General features: G+C 44.5%; 1 protein-coding gene across 3 annotated transcripts in view; it reads right to left on the bottom strand.

The window, feature by feature from the left end:
* The window catches only part of LOC119329799 (kinesin light chain 3-like), a 21,684-nt gene extending 7,415 nt beyond the window's left edge, over window positions 1-14,269 (bottom strand). For all 3 annotated transcript variants that reach the window (XM_037602890.1, XM_037602889.1, XM_037602891.1), the window contains exons 1-6: window positions 14,017-14,269; window positions 13,634-13,699; window positions 13,348-13,538; window positions 12,539-12,643; window positions 11,486-11,586; window positions 11,042-11,120 (exon numbers count right to left, since the gene is read on the bottom strand). In XM_037602890.1, the coding sequence (XP_037458787.1) occupies window positions 11,042-11,120; window positions 11,486-11,586; window positions 12,539-12,643; window positions 13,348-13,538; window positions 13,634-13,699; window positions 14,017-14,149 (675 nt within the window). In that variant the 5' untranslated portion in view covers window positions 14,150-14,269. The remainder of the gene's footprint in view (window positions 1-11,041; window positions 11,121-11,485; window positions 11,587-12,538; window positions 12,644-13,347; window positions 13,539-13,633; window positions 13,700-14,016) is intronic.
* Between the last annotated feature and the right edge of the window lie 315 nt (window positions 14,270-14,584).

Consider the following 14,584-nt stretch of genomic DNA (forward strand, 5'->3'; position numbering starts at 1 on the left):
TCTGCTATGCCCCGGCGGATCCCGGCGGCGGAAGCTACGGGCTGGCGTGGCGGCGCGGTGCAGGTGACCCCGTGTTGTCTGCTGGATGCGGTCCTAGCGGTGGCCGGCCTGCAGGCCCTGCGCTGGCCGGTGCTTCCTACCGAGACGACAACGTTCCAAGTCTCCCTCATTGTGATAGACTCCCCCAGTGACGACTTCGCCACCTCCGATCTGCCTCGACATCGATGGCCTTCGGAAGTCCCTGCTCACGGGTCGGGGCGAAAACCCCGCGCGGTGTCGGCTTGCGCTGTCAATGGCGACGCCTGAGGGTGCCGTTACCTCCTTGGAGGCGTTGACATGACCCCGGCCGGACTTCCTCCTTGAGCACTGGGGGAAACCCTAGGTCCGGCTTGCCAGACCGGGCAGCGACAGCGTCTCAGCGTTGTTCCCTTCTTGAAGGCGCTGCCATGGCTGCACATGGAGTACCTGATGCGGCGGCGAGAGGTTGGTGATGTGGCGCTCTGGCGGTGAATGCTACATAGGAGGTGGACGCCCGGGGCGCAACGTATGCCAGTGCCGACACTTCTCCGACGAGTTCTACACCAGTCCCAGCCGGTCCCTGCCTTTCACCCCGCCGACTCTCTCTAGGCACACAAGGGCACGAGGTATGTTGGGCTGGGCAGTTCTGGAGCTGAAATCATCCCTGGAGGCGTCTGGCAACGGTGGTGTTGCTGCCCTATTGCTCCGAGCCTCGACACCTCGCCATTCTTGGCTGGAGGCAAGGCTGGAGAGACCTGATGTCGTTGTGGTCTGTAGTTGAGGGCACCTCCTCACCTAATTGTAGCAGCTTGGTGAGGACGGTCGTGTGTGTGCGTGTGTGTGTGTATCCCTCCTTTGTGGAGGTTGTACCCGTGTTATCTTTCTGTTCAATGAAATGAAACGCAACTCTTTTGTGTTTTCTCAAAAAAAAATGGGCACCATGTGCAACCGAAAATGAGTATCCAGATGATAACTTTTGCAGTGTTGTGGATGCTATGCTTTTTTAAGAAATTCTATGATGTATAAACTGGTATGTTTCTCTGAGAAATCCTTTGATTCCTAGACCGAGGAGCGGCATACCCGCGATGTGTTCCTGTGTTGTGGCGGCGCTCAGAAGCAGACAACTTCAAGCCTCTCCTTGTCTAGGTCAGTGAGCCACTTGATTGGTACGGGCATGGGCCACATGGGTCATCAGTGATGGGCCGTACATACAACACTCCCCCTCACGAGTCATAGATATCTATCATTCCCACCTTGTCACACGCTAAGCTGCATTCTCTAGTTCCAAGTCTTTCAGTCAAACAATCTGCAATTTGAACCACATGCTCTATCTTGATAATCCCAAATCCAACTTTTCTTTGATAAAGAATCTGTCTATCTCCACATGTTTGTTCTATCATGTTGAACTTGTTAAGCTTCATGCACTAGCCAACGCAACCAAAAGTCTGAACTGATGAAAGGGCTAGGCAATCCACATATACACTTCAACACCCCCTCTCACGTGTGATGCAGGAAGTCAACACATGGATAGACTCACGTATGGCTCAAGAGGCCTATACATGGACACAAAGGGGAGAAGAACATTTTTTCGATAAACTACGAAAGCCAAGACTTGAACTTAAGACCTTAGGCTCTGATACCATGTTCAGCTTCATGCACTAGGCAACGCAACCAAAAATCCAAACTGACGGAAAGGGCTAGGCAATCCACATATACACTTCAACAGAACTAGGTTGTTTGCTATATTAATTGCCGACTTGTTGTCACACCGTACATTCTAATAGATTCCTTGTCTATAGCAACTCACTCAGTCCCTAAGACATATCTCTGTATTTAGCCTCTGCAGTTGATTTCGAAACAGCGGGTTGTTTCTTGCTTCTCCAAGACACTAGATTTCCTCCAGCGAAACCACAATGGCCTAAAGTTGATCTGTTGTCATCAAGCAGCTAGCCCAATCAACATCATAATAACCATCTACAACAAGGTGTCCATAACTCTTGAACAACAACCCTTCCCCATGAGTACCTTTCAAGTATCTCGAGATTCTATGTACTGCCACAAGATGTTCACTTCTAGGCTCATGGATGTAACTAGTCGCAACACTTACTGCAAATGCAATGTGTGGTCATGTACGACACAAGTACAAAAAATCTTCCCACCAATAGCTAATATTTTTGTTTAGCCACAAGATCACCAAATTGGGCTGATCAATTGCGGATGAAGCTGCTCGAAAGCCCAACATGCCAACATCACATAGAAGGTCCAAGGCATACTTTCTTTGAGAAAGAGCTATTCCTTTTCCAGACATGGCCATTTGTATACCAAGTACTTGAGTCGACCAAGATCTTTAACTTCAAAGGCCTTTACTCAGACACTTCTTTAATCTTGCTATCTGTACGTCATCCTTCTCCGGTGATAATGATATCTACATAAACTACACGAATGATTATTTTCCCTTTAGAGTGTCTATTAAACAATGTATGATCACCATTGCATTGTCCATACCCCATGTGACACACTGCCTGTCTATACTTGTCAAACAAAGCTCTTGGAGATTACTTCAGCCCGTAAAGGGCTTTCTTGAGCCTACATGCCTTGCAAGCAGTCTTAGAAGTCAAGAACCCAGGTGGGATCTCCATGTAAACCTCCTTCTACAAGTCCCCGTGCAAGACCACCCAAAATTTGGTGCACAGGAGATCAGAATCCTCATAGCATTCATCTTCGCTATTGGAGCAAAGGTCTCATCATAGTCAATGCAATGCACCAACGACGGTACATCAGTGGGCCAAACCAAAGAAAGGCCGTCTCTTTAATGACGTGGTCATGCGGATATGATCCAACAAAAGAGATGTTGAAGAATATGCCCTACTCAAGGAGTCAAGCACTTGATCAAAACTAAATCATCCCACGACATGAGCACATAGGAAAGATGAAGAGAAGGATAATCAACACTAACAAAGACATTTCCTACCAGTAAGCACCCCACTAACTCACACGTCATTCTTGCATCTCACTGCCACTATGCCTGAGAAATGGCAGAAAGCAAAAGGTGTGAACCTTGTAATCTTTTCTATACAGGAAAACAAACCCTCTTCAAAGCTATACATTGTGGAGTACTGCTGTCAGCAGAACATTCCCTAGTGTGTAAGAGAATTTGAAGGTGATAAAAGGCAGTGAAGTATTCCAACAGTCCGCCACGACACTCGCCCCATGGCAGAGAAACCCTTCACCAAGCAGCGGAGCTCAGCATTTCCACCACACCGATGCCTCCGATCTCCCCCACAGTTCCCTTTCCCGAGAAGCAACTTATCTTGGCCATTGGACCGCGTATAAATACCCACGGGCATGCAAGGCAAGACCCCTATTTCTTCACCTTCCTCCCCTCCCACATAGGCATGCAATCTTCTCCATGGTTTTCGGCAGCAAGGTCTCCCCGCCCATGCTCAGCAGCATAGCACCCCGATATGCTTATCTGCATTCATTTTCGTGGGGATACATATGATGCACTTCACATGGTGTTTTGATGCGTTTGGTTTGGTTTGTGTGGCAGAGATAGCGCCCATGGTGAACCTTTTTTGGCGCCGGATCAATGTCGCATAGGCTGTGTGTACTTGGAAAAGTTTTGTGTTCCCACGTAGAGAAATGTTTGTGCTGTGAATTGTTGTGTGGCGCATGCGCGCCTCGCATCACGGTTTTCTATGATGTTCTCCTTTTGATTCATAATCATAAGAGTCTATGCAAAAAAACAATTAATGCTATCTCTTCTAGAACTTTTTCAGCTTGCCATCTTTACTTGTTTTGAAGAGCTCATTTTGGAGTATGTTCGTAAGCATCCAACAGCAACAACAAAGCCTTCAGGCCCTGTTTGTTTGGGCTTTTGCTTCTGCTTTTGCAGCTTTTCCACTTTGGTCAAAAAGACACAAAAGCTCCTAAATAGATGCTTTTGGATCTTTTATGGCTTTTGGAGCTAAATATTGTTATATTGGTTCATCAAAAGCCATAAAAGCCCAAAAGCACCTATTTAGGAGCTTTTATGGCTTTTCGGCCAAAATGGAAAAGCTGCAAAAGCAGAAGCAAAAGCCCAAACAAACAGGGCCTTAGTCCCAAACAAGCTGGGGTAGGCTAGAGGTGAAACCCATAAGATCTCGCGATCAACTCATGGTTCGGGCACATGGCTAGCAAGCTTCCACGCACCCTGTCCATAGCTAGTTTTTTGGTGATACTCCAATCCTTCATATCTCTCTTTACGGATTCCTCCCATGTCAAATTCGGTCTACCCCGACCTTTCTTGACATTCTCCGCACGCTTTAGCCGTCCACTATGCACTGGAGCTTCTAGAGGCCGGCACTGAATATGCCCAAACCATCTCAGACGATGTTGAACAAGCTTCTCTTCAACTGGTGCTACCCCAACTCGATCTCGTATATCATCATTCCGGACTCGATCCTTCCTCGTGTAGCCACACGTCCATCTCAACATACGCATCTCCGCCACACATAACTGTTGAACATGTCGCCTTTTAGTCGGCCAACACTCAGCGCCATACAACATTACGGGTCGAACCGTCGTCCTGTAGAACTTGCCTTTTAGCTTTTGTGGCACTCTCTTGTCATAGAGAATGCCAGAAGCTTGGCGCCACTTCATCCATCCAGCTTTGATTCGATGGTTCACATCTTCATCAATACCCTCATCCTTCTGCAGCATTGACGCCAAATATCGAAAGGTGTCCTTCTGAGGCACCACATGCCCATCAAGGCTAACCTCCTCCTCGCGCCTAGTAGTACTAACCGCACATCATGTACTCGGTTTTAGTTCTACTAAGCCTAAACCCTTTCGATTCCAAGGTTTGTCCGCACATCATGTACTCGGTTTTAGTTCTACTAAGCCTAAACCCTTTCGATTCCAAGGTTTGTCTCCATAACTCTTAACTTCATATTTACCCCGTCCGACTATCTCAACTAGCACCACATCATCCGCAAAGAGCATACACAATGGGATATCTCCTTATATATCCCTTGTGACCTCATCATCCAGCTTGACCAGGATAATCCGGTCGCCACGTCTCTTGATGTCTACCACTCCATCCTTGAGGCTCTTGTTGATCAAGATGCCTACGCCATTTCTATTTGCAGCCGTCCCCACGTACCACAGCTTGAAGCCTATATCCTCCACCTCCTTCGCCTTTTGACCCGTCCATTTGGTTTCTTGGACGCAAAGGATATCAACCTCCTCACCGTTGCATCAACTAGCTCCCGAAGCTTCCCTGTCAAAGACCTACGTTCCAGCTACCTAAGCGAATCCTCCTAGGCTCGGCTAGCTTCCTCCTACGTTCGTAAGCGTTCGCATTAGATTTTACATTTGGCGATCATCCACACGTATTACTTGTTCATTTCAGAGCACCTTTGCGTTTAACATTTGAGGGGGCAGAATAGGTGTACTAAATAGTGGTATTTCCGATACTTTCCTCGTTTCGTTGAAATTATGCTGCAATTGAATAGTTATGGTCAATGAATTGGCTTGAATAATTTCACGTATCTTAAATGGGGACTCGGATAATTGGTTTCTAGTTTTTACTGCATCCTGCAAAGGAATTAAAGTTTCTAGCATTTTATTCACTTTATTTTTATTTATTTTTGCAGCGAACATATGTTGGTTTTACGCATTCAAGAAGGCACACCGGCTGGATTAGAATTCTATCGGTCGCAGAGTCAAGCGGTTCAAGACGGCTCTGCTCCAATGACTTGATATGGTGAGACAAAATCTCTATGGCTCCATGTATTTTGCATGCTCTTGCGTATATGGTGTTTCCTTCATTAGTTTCATTCATTTTAGTTCATTTCTAGTTGCTTGCTGTTTTTGGCTTGCTTGTGCCTTTATTTACCTTGCATGGCTTGCAATTTTCACCTTGTTGTAAAACCAATGTATGTAGCTAGTAGCTTCATTACTTGCTTGATAAAGCTTTAACAAATTGCTAAGTGGATAAGTGTATCGCTTTGATTGGCTATAGGTCTCAGAATTCAATTTACACTGATGGAAAACAAGCCAATACAAGAGAACTAGTAGCTTGATTGATATCGCAATGTATGAGTGATTAAAATGCTCATAAAAATGCGGTTGAATTGGATGGTGTTTGCCTACTTGTAGCTTGTATTTGGAGCTTGGATGATGTTTTATGACTCCTCAATTCATTTGATTTCAATTCAATAAAATTGTAATTGTGTGATAAGATGATAGATAATTAGCCGATGCCCAAGGTGATTCAATTGGTATTTGTTAGGAGATGTCAGCAAGTATGCAAGCTGAATTTATTAATTATGTTACTCCAGAAGTAGTGTAATGCCACAATTATGTTACTCCAGATGATATGATGCATCCTTTGCTCCTTTTTATTTTATATGTACATGTGCTAAGTTCTAGTTGCTTATTGATTGAGAGAAATCCACCACATATCCTTTTATTCAGGAAACGAACCGAAATGAAGGAAACACCACATACGCTAGAGTATGCAAAATACATAGAGCCATGGAGATTGCATCTCGCCTTCTCAAGTCATTGGAGCAAAGCAATCTTAAACTGCTGACTCCGTGACCAACAGAATTGTGATCCAGCCGGTGTGCCTTCTTCAATGCATCATACCTACCTATGTTCATAGCAAAAAAGTAATCTAAAAATAAAACGAGCAAAACGCAAAAACTTCCATTTACTTTGTAGGGTCTAGTAGAAACTAGAAACCAATTATTTGAGTCCCCATTTGAGATATCTAAAACTACTCTAGCGAAACCAATTGGCCATAACTATATGATTGCAATATGATTTCAACAAAACGAGCAAAGTATCGGAAATACCACTATCTAGTACATCTAACTACTCCTTCAAGTGTTAAACACAACTGAAATGAACAAGTAATATGTATGGCTAATCGCGAAGCAAAATCTAATGCGTAAACTACGAACATACTCTAAAATTAGCTCTTCAAAGCAAAAAAAAAATAAGACAACCCAGAAACTTCCTCCAGGAAATCACACAAACTATTTTTCTCATAGACCCATATGATTGTGAATCAAAAGCAAAAAACATCCTAGAAGAACACGAATCGAGGCATGCATGCCCCCCCCCCCCAAATCTCAGAACAAATAATTTTAAATGTGTGAAGACAAAAAAATTCCACAGCCTACGCGGCATTGATCCGACACCAAAAAAATTCACCGGGAGCACTCGATCTAGCACAAAATCCAAACCCAAACGCATCAAAACAACATGCAAAATGCACCATATGTATGCCTGCGAAAACGAATGCACGTACAGAGTTAAGAGACCTTGGGGGCATTCGGGCTCGATTCAGTGGTTACGCGCAGGATAGGTGCGATGCTGCTGAGCGTGGACGGGGCAACCTCATCGTCGAACACCTACATGGAGAAGGTCGTCATGCCCAGGTGGGAGGAAAGGCAGGTGAAGAAATAGATGTTCGGCCTTGCGTGCCCATGGCTATATGTATGTCGATCCAACAACCAAGATAAGTTGCTTCTCGGGAAAGGGAACCACAGGGGAGATCAGAGGCGTTGATGTGGTGGAAATGGTGAGCTCCAGTGCTTGCTGAGAGGTTTCTCTGCCTCGGCGATGGGGCAAGCATCATGGCTAGCTGCTGGAACACTTTGCTGCCTTTTTACCACCTTCAAATTCACTTGCACACTAGGAAATGTTCTGCTGACAGTAGTGCCCCACAATGTTCACCTTCAAAGACGGTCAGTTTCTCTGTATGGAAAAAAATACAATGTCCACACCTTTTGCTTTTTGCCGTTTCTCGGGCCGTGAGATGCAAGAATGACGTGTGAGTTAGTGGGGTGTTGGCTGCTAGGAAATATTCAGGCCCTTTTCACCCGCAACGCGATACCGGAGTTATACATTTTCAAGGTAGAGTTTTGTCCTCTTTTGCTAGAAACACTACAAAAGTAGAAGCACCCTTCTAGAGATAAGAATAGCAAATGTTTTGAAGCACTGATGGAAGCATGCCATGCTAAAGTTGACGATCTCGTTTGTTTATCCTTCTTTTCATCTTGCCCTATGTGCTCATGCTACGAGTGCATCAAGATGATTTAGTTACGATCGAGTGCTTGACCCCTTGAGTAGGGCATATTCTTCATCATCTTTGTTGTTGTATTGTATCCCAATGACCACGTCATCAAAGAGACGGTCTTTCTTTGGTTTAGTCCACCAATTTACCGTCATTGGCCTGGTTATACTCGCCACAAGCCTTGCTTTGTACCTTCCAATCTTTCCTTCTACATTCTGCTTCACAGGTGTATACCCACTTGCAGTTGATTGCATTCTTTCCTGTTTGGAGGTGTTACTGCCCATGTCTTGCTCTTACACAGAGCCTCGAGCCTCCAGCTCCTCCACCAAGGCCATATGTCATTTTAAGTCACCCGTTTGCCTTCATATAAGTCGGAATTGACACAAACTGAAGAAAAGCAACAAATGCTCTATAGTTTAGACTAAAGAGAAGCAACAAATGCTTTGTAGGTTGGAGATAATGCCTCATATAGAACTTAATTTCCAATATCATTGGCATCGAACCCATGCCGATTATCTGGTACCCTTGTTCTTGCTCGAGTACTTCTCCCCAAAGAAATCGGCCCATCAATTGACCCTTCGGTAGCCACTGACCCTTCAGCCTGGTCCCCATCAGAGGAGATGGAAATCACATTAGTACTACCCTATTGTTCCATCAGTGGCTGATCTAGTTGCTCCCCCTAATGTGCAACACATTACCACTCTTCCATGAATACACCTTGAGCTGCTTCGCTTGCTCTGCTGTCCACCTCAGCACACTACCAGGCACGCTACCAACTTGAGCCGATGCACCAACCTGCGCATCACTAGTGTAGGTCGATGCTTGTGTCACAGGAGCCACATGAGTTAATGTGCCACTACTATCCCCCACTTGACCAATTTCACCAACCCGAGATTGGTCATGGCCTTCGGACATGATGCTTAGATCATTTTTCTCACCATAAGAAGGTTTTGACACACGGAATGTAACATCAATGCTCACAAATGTCATCCTCTCATATAGATTCTAGCATTTGTACCCCCTTTGTCCTGAAGAATACCCAATAAAGATACACTTGACTCCTGAGGATCCAATTTGTTGATGGCCTATGATCACGAACAAAACAAGTGCAACCAAACACCTTGGGAGGAATTAGAAATTTATTTTCTGTGAAACTTAACTCACAACAATTTCATACCTTTCAACCGGGATGGCGTGCGATGATCAAGAAGGTGGCCATCATGACAGCTTCACTACACAGAAACTTGGGCACATAATGGTGAACATCAATGCCTGAGCCACGGTTCAACTTGCTCTTGTCCACACCATTCAATACATCAGGAAATATTTGATACATTTTGTCAAAAGACACATGTCCCATCCTAGATTAGGGCTCTAACTTCCTTATCCTCGACAACTGCAGCTAGCATGTGCATTCCCTCATGGTCTGTCCTGTTGCGGTCCATATACCACAGCCCCCTACGCCTCGCCTTGGGAGCATGTCCCATCCTGGATTAGGGCTGTAATCTCCATATCCTCAACGACTGCAGCTAGCATGTGCATTCCCTCCTGCTCCGTCCTGTTGTGGTCCATGTAACGCAATCCCCTATGCCTCACCTTGGGAGCATTCCAATGAGGAGCATTTGAAGAACCACCACCCCGATTCTGACAACATCTCCCATTCCGACCACCTCCATTGCTACTACCAACACCTACCTCCGCCTTGGGAGCATTACAATCAAGGAGTTCAACATCCATGCTAGTATCAGGTAGTCAATATCACTCCACTTCTTCCATTCCGAGCTTTCCTTGTTAGCATGTTCTTCAACCGTCCGAAGAACATATCCCATCAGATCCTTTGGCTTCAATATCAACAGGGCCCACCTCGACCAGCTTAGGCAGCTGCTCCTGCCATTCAAATTCACGTCATTTGGCATGAGCTCAAGCTTCAAAACCCGATCTGCTTGGAACACGACAAGTGCACCACCTTCTGCATCGGTGTTGGAGATGACCCCTCAACAATTTTCGCAGTCATGAGCTACGTCAGTTTCTCAAGAGCAGTGGCCAGTTCAGACCCCATGACAGCCTCCATCTCTTCTTCTCCTAGTTGTACCACCTCCAGTGTTGCCTCCTTCCTCTGCAATCAGCAGCCACACCACCACCAGGATCACTCACTTTAGCTATGAGAACCTCTTCTACGTGCGTCAGCGCCAAGTTAAGCCATCAGTTCCAACAACACCAACCTCAACAACAGCAACAACTCCGGCAGTGCCTCCCGCTAACACTCCACCACCTGTACGCCACCCAACCACCAGTCGATCCGCGCCATCCCATGACACGCCAGCGCGCTGCCCTTTGCTGCAGCCGCCGCACAGCTCCAAGCCACCACGTTGCTCTGCCGCGAGAGGGAGAAAGATGAGCCTCGCTGACGACGCTGCCATCTCCAGGGCCCTGGCCTCTGATACCATGTAGACCGAAGAGAGGCAGACAACTTTGAGCCTCTCATTGTCTAGGTCATGGGCCAAAAGTGATGGGCCACACATACAACACTATATTTGATTTTCCTGGCTATTCCAATGTGATGTTGCGCACTATTGAGGTTTCCAAAGATTATTGAAATATGGCCATCATTGTGTCCAGCAAGATTAAAGAACTACTTCCTCCGTTCCTAAATATAAGTCTTTCTAGAAATTCCAACAAGTGACTACATACGGAGCAAAATGAGTGAATCTACACTTTAAAATATGTCTACATACATCTGTATGTTGTATTCCATTTGAAATGTCTAAAAAGATTTATATTTAGGAACGGAGGAGTACATGTTAAGGTAGCAACAGAAAATGTATATTCATTCCTTAGAATTATTGCCTAGATGACATTTCAATTAAAAGCTTGTCAAACATTACAAGATAATACAATTACAAAAAACATAAGACATTAACTCGAAAAAAATCATGAGGTAAAAACAGGTACCTCAAAACATGTCTGAGCTTGATCAAACCTGCGTTGGATATAATAGTATTGCCCAAGATTACGGAAAGCTGCTCCAACCCTACAAGAGGCATGTAAAGTATTTTTATACAATTCCAAAATTAAGGTAGTTCTCCAACACACGGAATTTAGATGAAACACTATATGCACTGACAAGTGCAGTCAACCACGCAACACACACAGGCAACACACACAGACGGAAGTGCATACCATCCTTCCACTCACCAACAATGGTATACAATGAGCAGGCAGGAATGTGTAACACATACTAGAATGTAATGAACAAAAATATCTGTCATATATACTCTTATTTATCCCAAAAGAGTGGTATTTTGCTCCTGACTAGAACTTTCTTTTACAAAATGAGCCGAATCAAAGTCACTGAACAATGATATAGAACACATTATAATCTAAAAATCAAAGTACCGTATATCATCAGGTCCAAATGATTGCTCCAAGATTTCAATCGCTTCCAGATATAACGGCTCAGCTTTCTCATACTCTTTCCTTAGCCTATAAAACTCTGCCTGCAAAACTTAGGATAATAGTTAAATAGGGGAACAAAAAGGAATGCTGCTTCATGCAAGACTTGTATTAACTTTTAAGGTAGGTTTACGAAAGCCTACCACAAAAGAGAGCATGGCCTGCCTATTCAAATTTGTAGACAAAAACTATTTGAGTGCCAGTGTGTCAAATGCAACCCGTACAACTTAAACTAGGGGGGATAATACAGTGGTATTTGTACAAGAAACCAACAATTCCGGTCTTTTGAAGTTGTTTGGTTGAGAGAGCTTAAATGGTTACGGGTTTAATGGAATCACATGATAAAGATTGGACTTCACATGCAGATTCATAAACGTATGGAATCTAAAATACAATGCGCGGAATCTATTACTGAATCCTGATACACACAAGTATTTTAAATTCTATGAAGCATAAAAACTAGCAAACAAGAGTTCTCTAGGTGACTTATCAGACACTTTGATTTAATTGGTAGCCTTACATTGTCAGTCCCCCCACGCAGTTTAAATATTACAAAATAGACATAATTAAGCATATAATGGTATGGTATTAAATGCAGCTGAGTTTACCAGTTTAGTTCAATGTCTAACCTGTTCAAACTTTTCCACATATTTCTTGCTGAACTTGCATAGGTTAGGACAACAAAATCTGTGTGCACTTTAGCATCCCTAAGAGAATCTGGGACACCTTTTGAGTCTATGGTTGTATGTCCCACTGTCAAAAAAAGAGGAATCTGGACAAATATGTTACTACTTACTACGAACAGAACCTATTCCTAACTCGGTTAAACTTTCCTAGCTTACAGCAAAGTGTGGTAATGTTTGACTATGAACCCAAACAGATCTTAAACCTCATAATCTAGCTTATGGACTTATATGGGTACTGCAGTTCCATACATTAGAAAGGCAAATAGAATGTTACTTCAATCTTCAGTTCATAATCAACAGTAACACATACCAAGTTGTTCAGAGCTGATGCAGCATGTGGATCTCTGAGTCCAAATCCTTCTTTAGCTTCTTGTAAGGCTGCCTTGAATAACTTCTCTGCTTCATCTAGTTTTCCCTGGAAAATTAATATAAATGGATATGATAGACTAACAACAACTGTAATTTAACGGTCGAATGAAGAGTAGGAGTAACTAAAGAGACACGCCTCCTTTCCTCCTCTCATACAGTTATACTCCAACCAAACATTATGATGTTAAAAATTTGTAATGCACAGGGTATATGGTCCAAACAGTCATACTTAATTTAAATGTTCAATAGTTGCATGATTTTGTAACTGAAGCAAGGTCTTGGAATATGTACTTCCAATAAGAGAAGTTGCTAAACCCAAGCTTTCAAGAAATACCAATAAAAAATATCATGGCAAATTACCACCCAGTTCCCGTATATCAACATGAAACAGCACATAGTTTAATACTTTAATTACAGGCTAAACCTTCCAAATCCACATGGTTTAATGAGGAAACTGAAGAGTTATCCCCATAGTAAGAGTTGCAGCAAGTGACCAAAAAGTGTGGACCAAACAGGTTATATGAAAATCGGTCAGCATCAGGGGACTAAGCACTGGAGTTGTTCTTTCTAGGCTATGATGTATCAACATGATTGTGGTTAAATTTCGCATCATTTTCGGGAAACACATATAATAAAGAGAATTATGTTTGAACAGAGGAGGAAACTATAATGTAGTACTAAGATTATTTTTCTCAGAAGGATAATGCCAAAAGGTGGTTCAGATGAAGGTAAGGATAATGAGAACCTTACTTCCATGAAAAACTCTCGTGCTTTATCAGTGCACATTCTCCATTTGATCGTGTGTTCATTTGAGATCACTGAACCATCTTCAATGCGACGCAGGCCAGTAACATTTACATCAGCTTGCTCACTTGTAGCTGCTGGAGCAACCAAATCATCCTGAGCCAATACAGAGTTGCTGCTCAGGCCAAGAACAACAGCTGTAACAAGACTGCAATTAGGATTGCCATGGTATCAAATATGATATTTATTTGATTAAATCAAATGGAGGAGGCTGCATATGCAGAGAGCAGACCTGCTTGCCCAATCAGTATGGCGGCATATGTTGAACCCTTACAACTGAAGTGACCATCACTAGAACCTGTGAGAGAAAATCATTAATTTCACTCATCTTGTTAAAATGGTTATGATGGCAAACATGAGAAATACCACCCTTACTGCAGTAGGAACAATACCCGCGGGACAGATTAAAATCAGATCACTAATCTAGTCTTAGGCCCTCACGACCCTCGCGTATCTCTCAGTACATCCGCCCAAGCAATCGGAGGCAGCATCATCGCAATTCACGATCTAAGACACTACCAGTCCGCCTCGCTACAGCTATTCCGCCGCCAAACTGAAGACCCGGCGTGGAGATCCTGCGAGGGGTAGAGAGTAGAGGCACGGATAAGCGCTCACCTGACGTGGAGGCCGCGCCGGCGGCCGCGCGGGGCAGGCTGAAGCTCCTCCAAGACGGCGCGGCGGCGAGACGACCCGCCGGGGCGTGGCGAGCGTGCCGCAGGAGCGAGAGAAGCCTCCGCCGCGAATACATGCTCCGATATTTCGTCGCCTCTCGACCGGCGGCAGGGGCTGGCGGCAGCGGAGGCGGCGGGGACGGCGCTTGCTTTCTTCGTCGGCGGCAGCGGCAGGGAGGCGGCCAGCGCGACGAGAGAGCGAGAGAGAGAGGAGGGAAGGGTTTGGTTGGGCCAGGGACAAGGACCAGGCGGTCAGTTTTAATTTGGGTCCCAATAACATGCAACGGACGGCCCAATAACTACCGTGAAGCAACTTTTTTTCTTTTGAGTAATTACCGTGAAACAACTAAATCCAATAGTTCGCCGCAAAGGCTATATCTTGCTTATACCTTTTTTTAGAATCATATCTTCCTTATACCTAGTGCTCTTTCGGTCTCGCCTGAAGCATTTTCATACCCGCTACAGTTTCAGACCGGCTCCTTTTCTGTCTGTTTTTTTTTTTTTGCGTTTGC

This window comes from Triticum dicoccoides, chromosome 7A, assembly GCF_002162155.2.
Source record: "Triticum dicoccoides isolate Atlit2015 ecotype Zavitan chromosome 7A, WEW_v2.0, whole genome shotgun sequence".
Classification (NCBI taxonomy): domain Eukaryota; kingdom Viridiplantae; phylum Streptophyta; class Magnoliopsida; order Poales; family Poaceae; genus Triticum; species Triticum dicoccoides.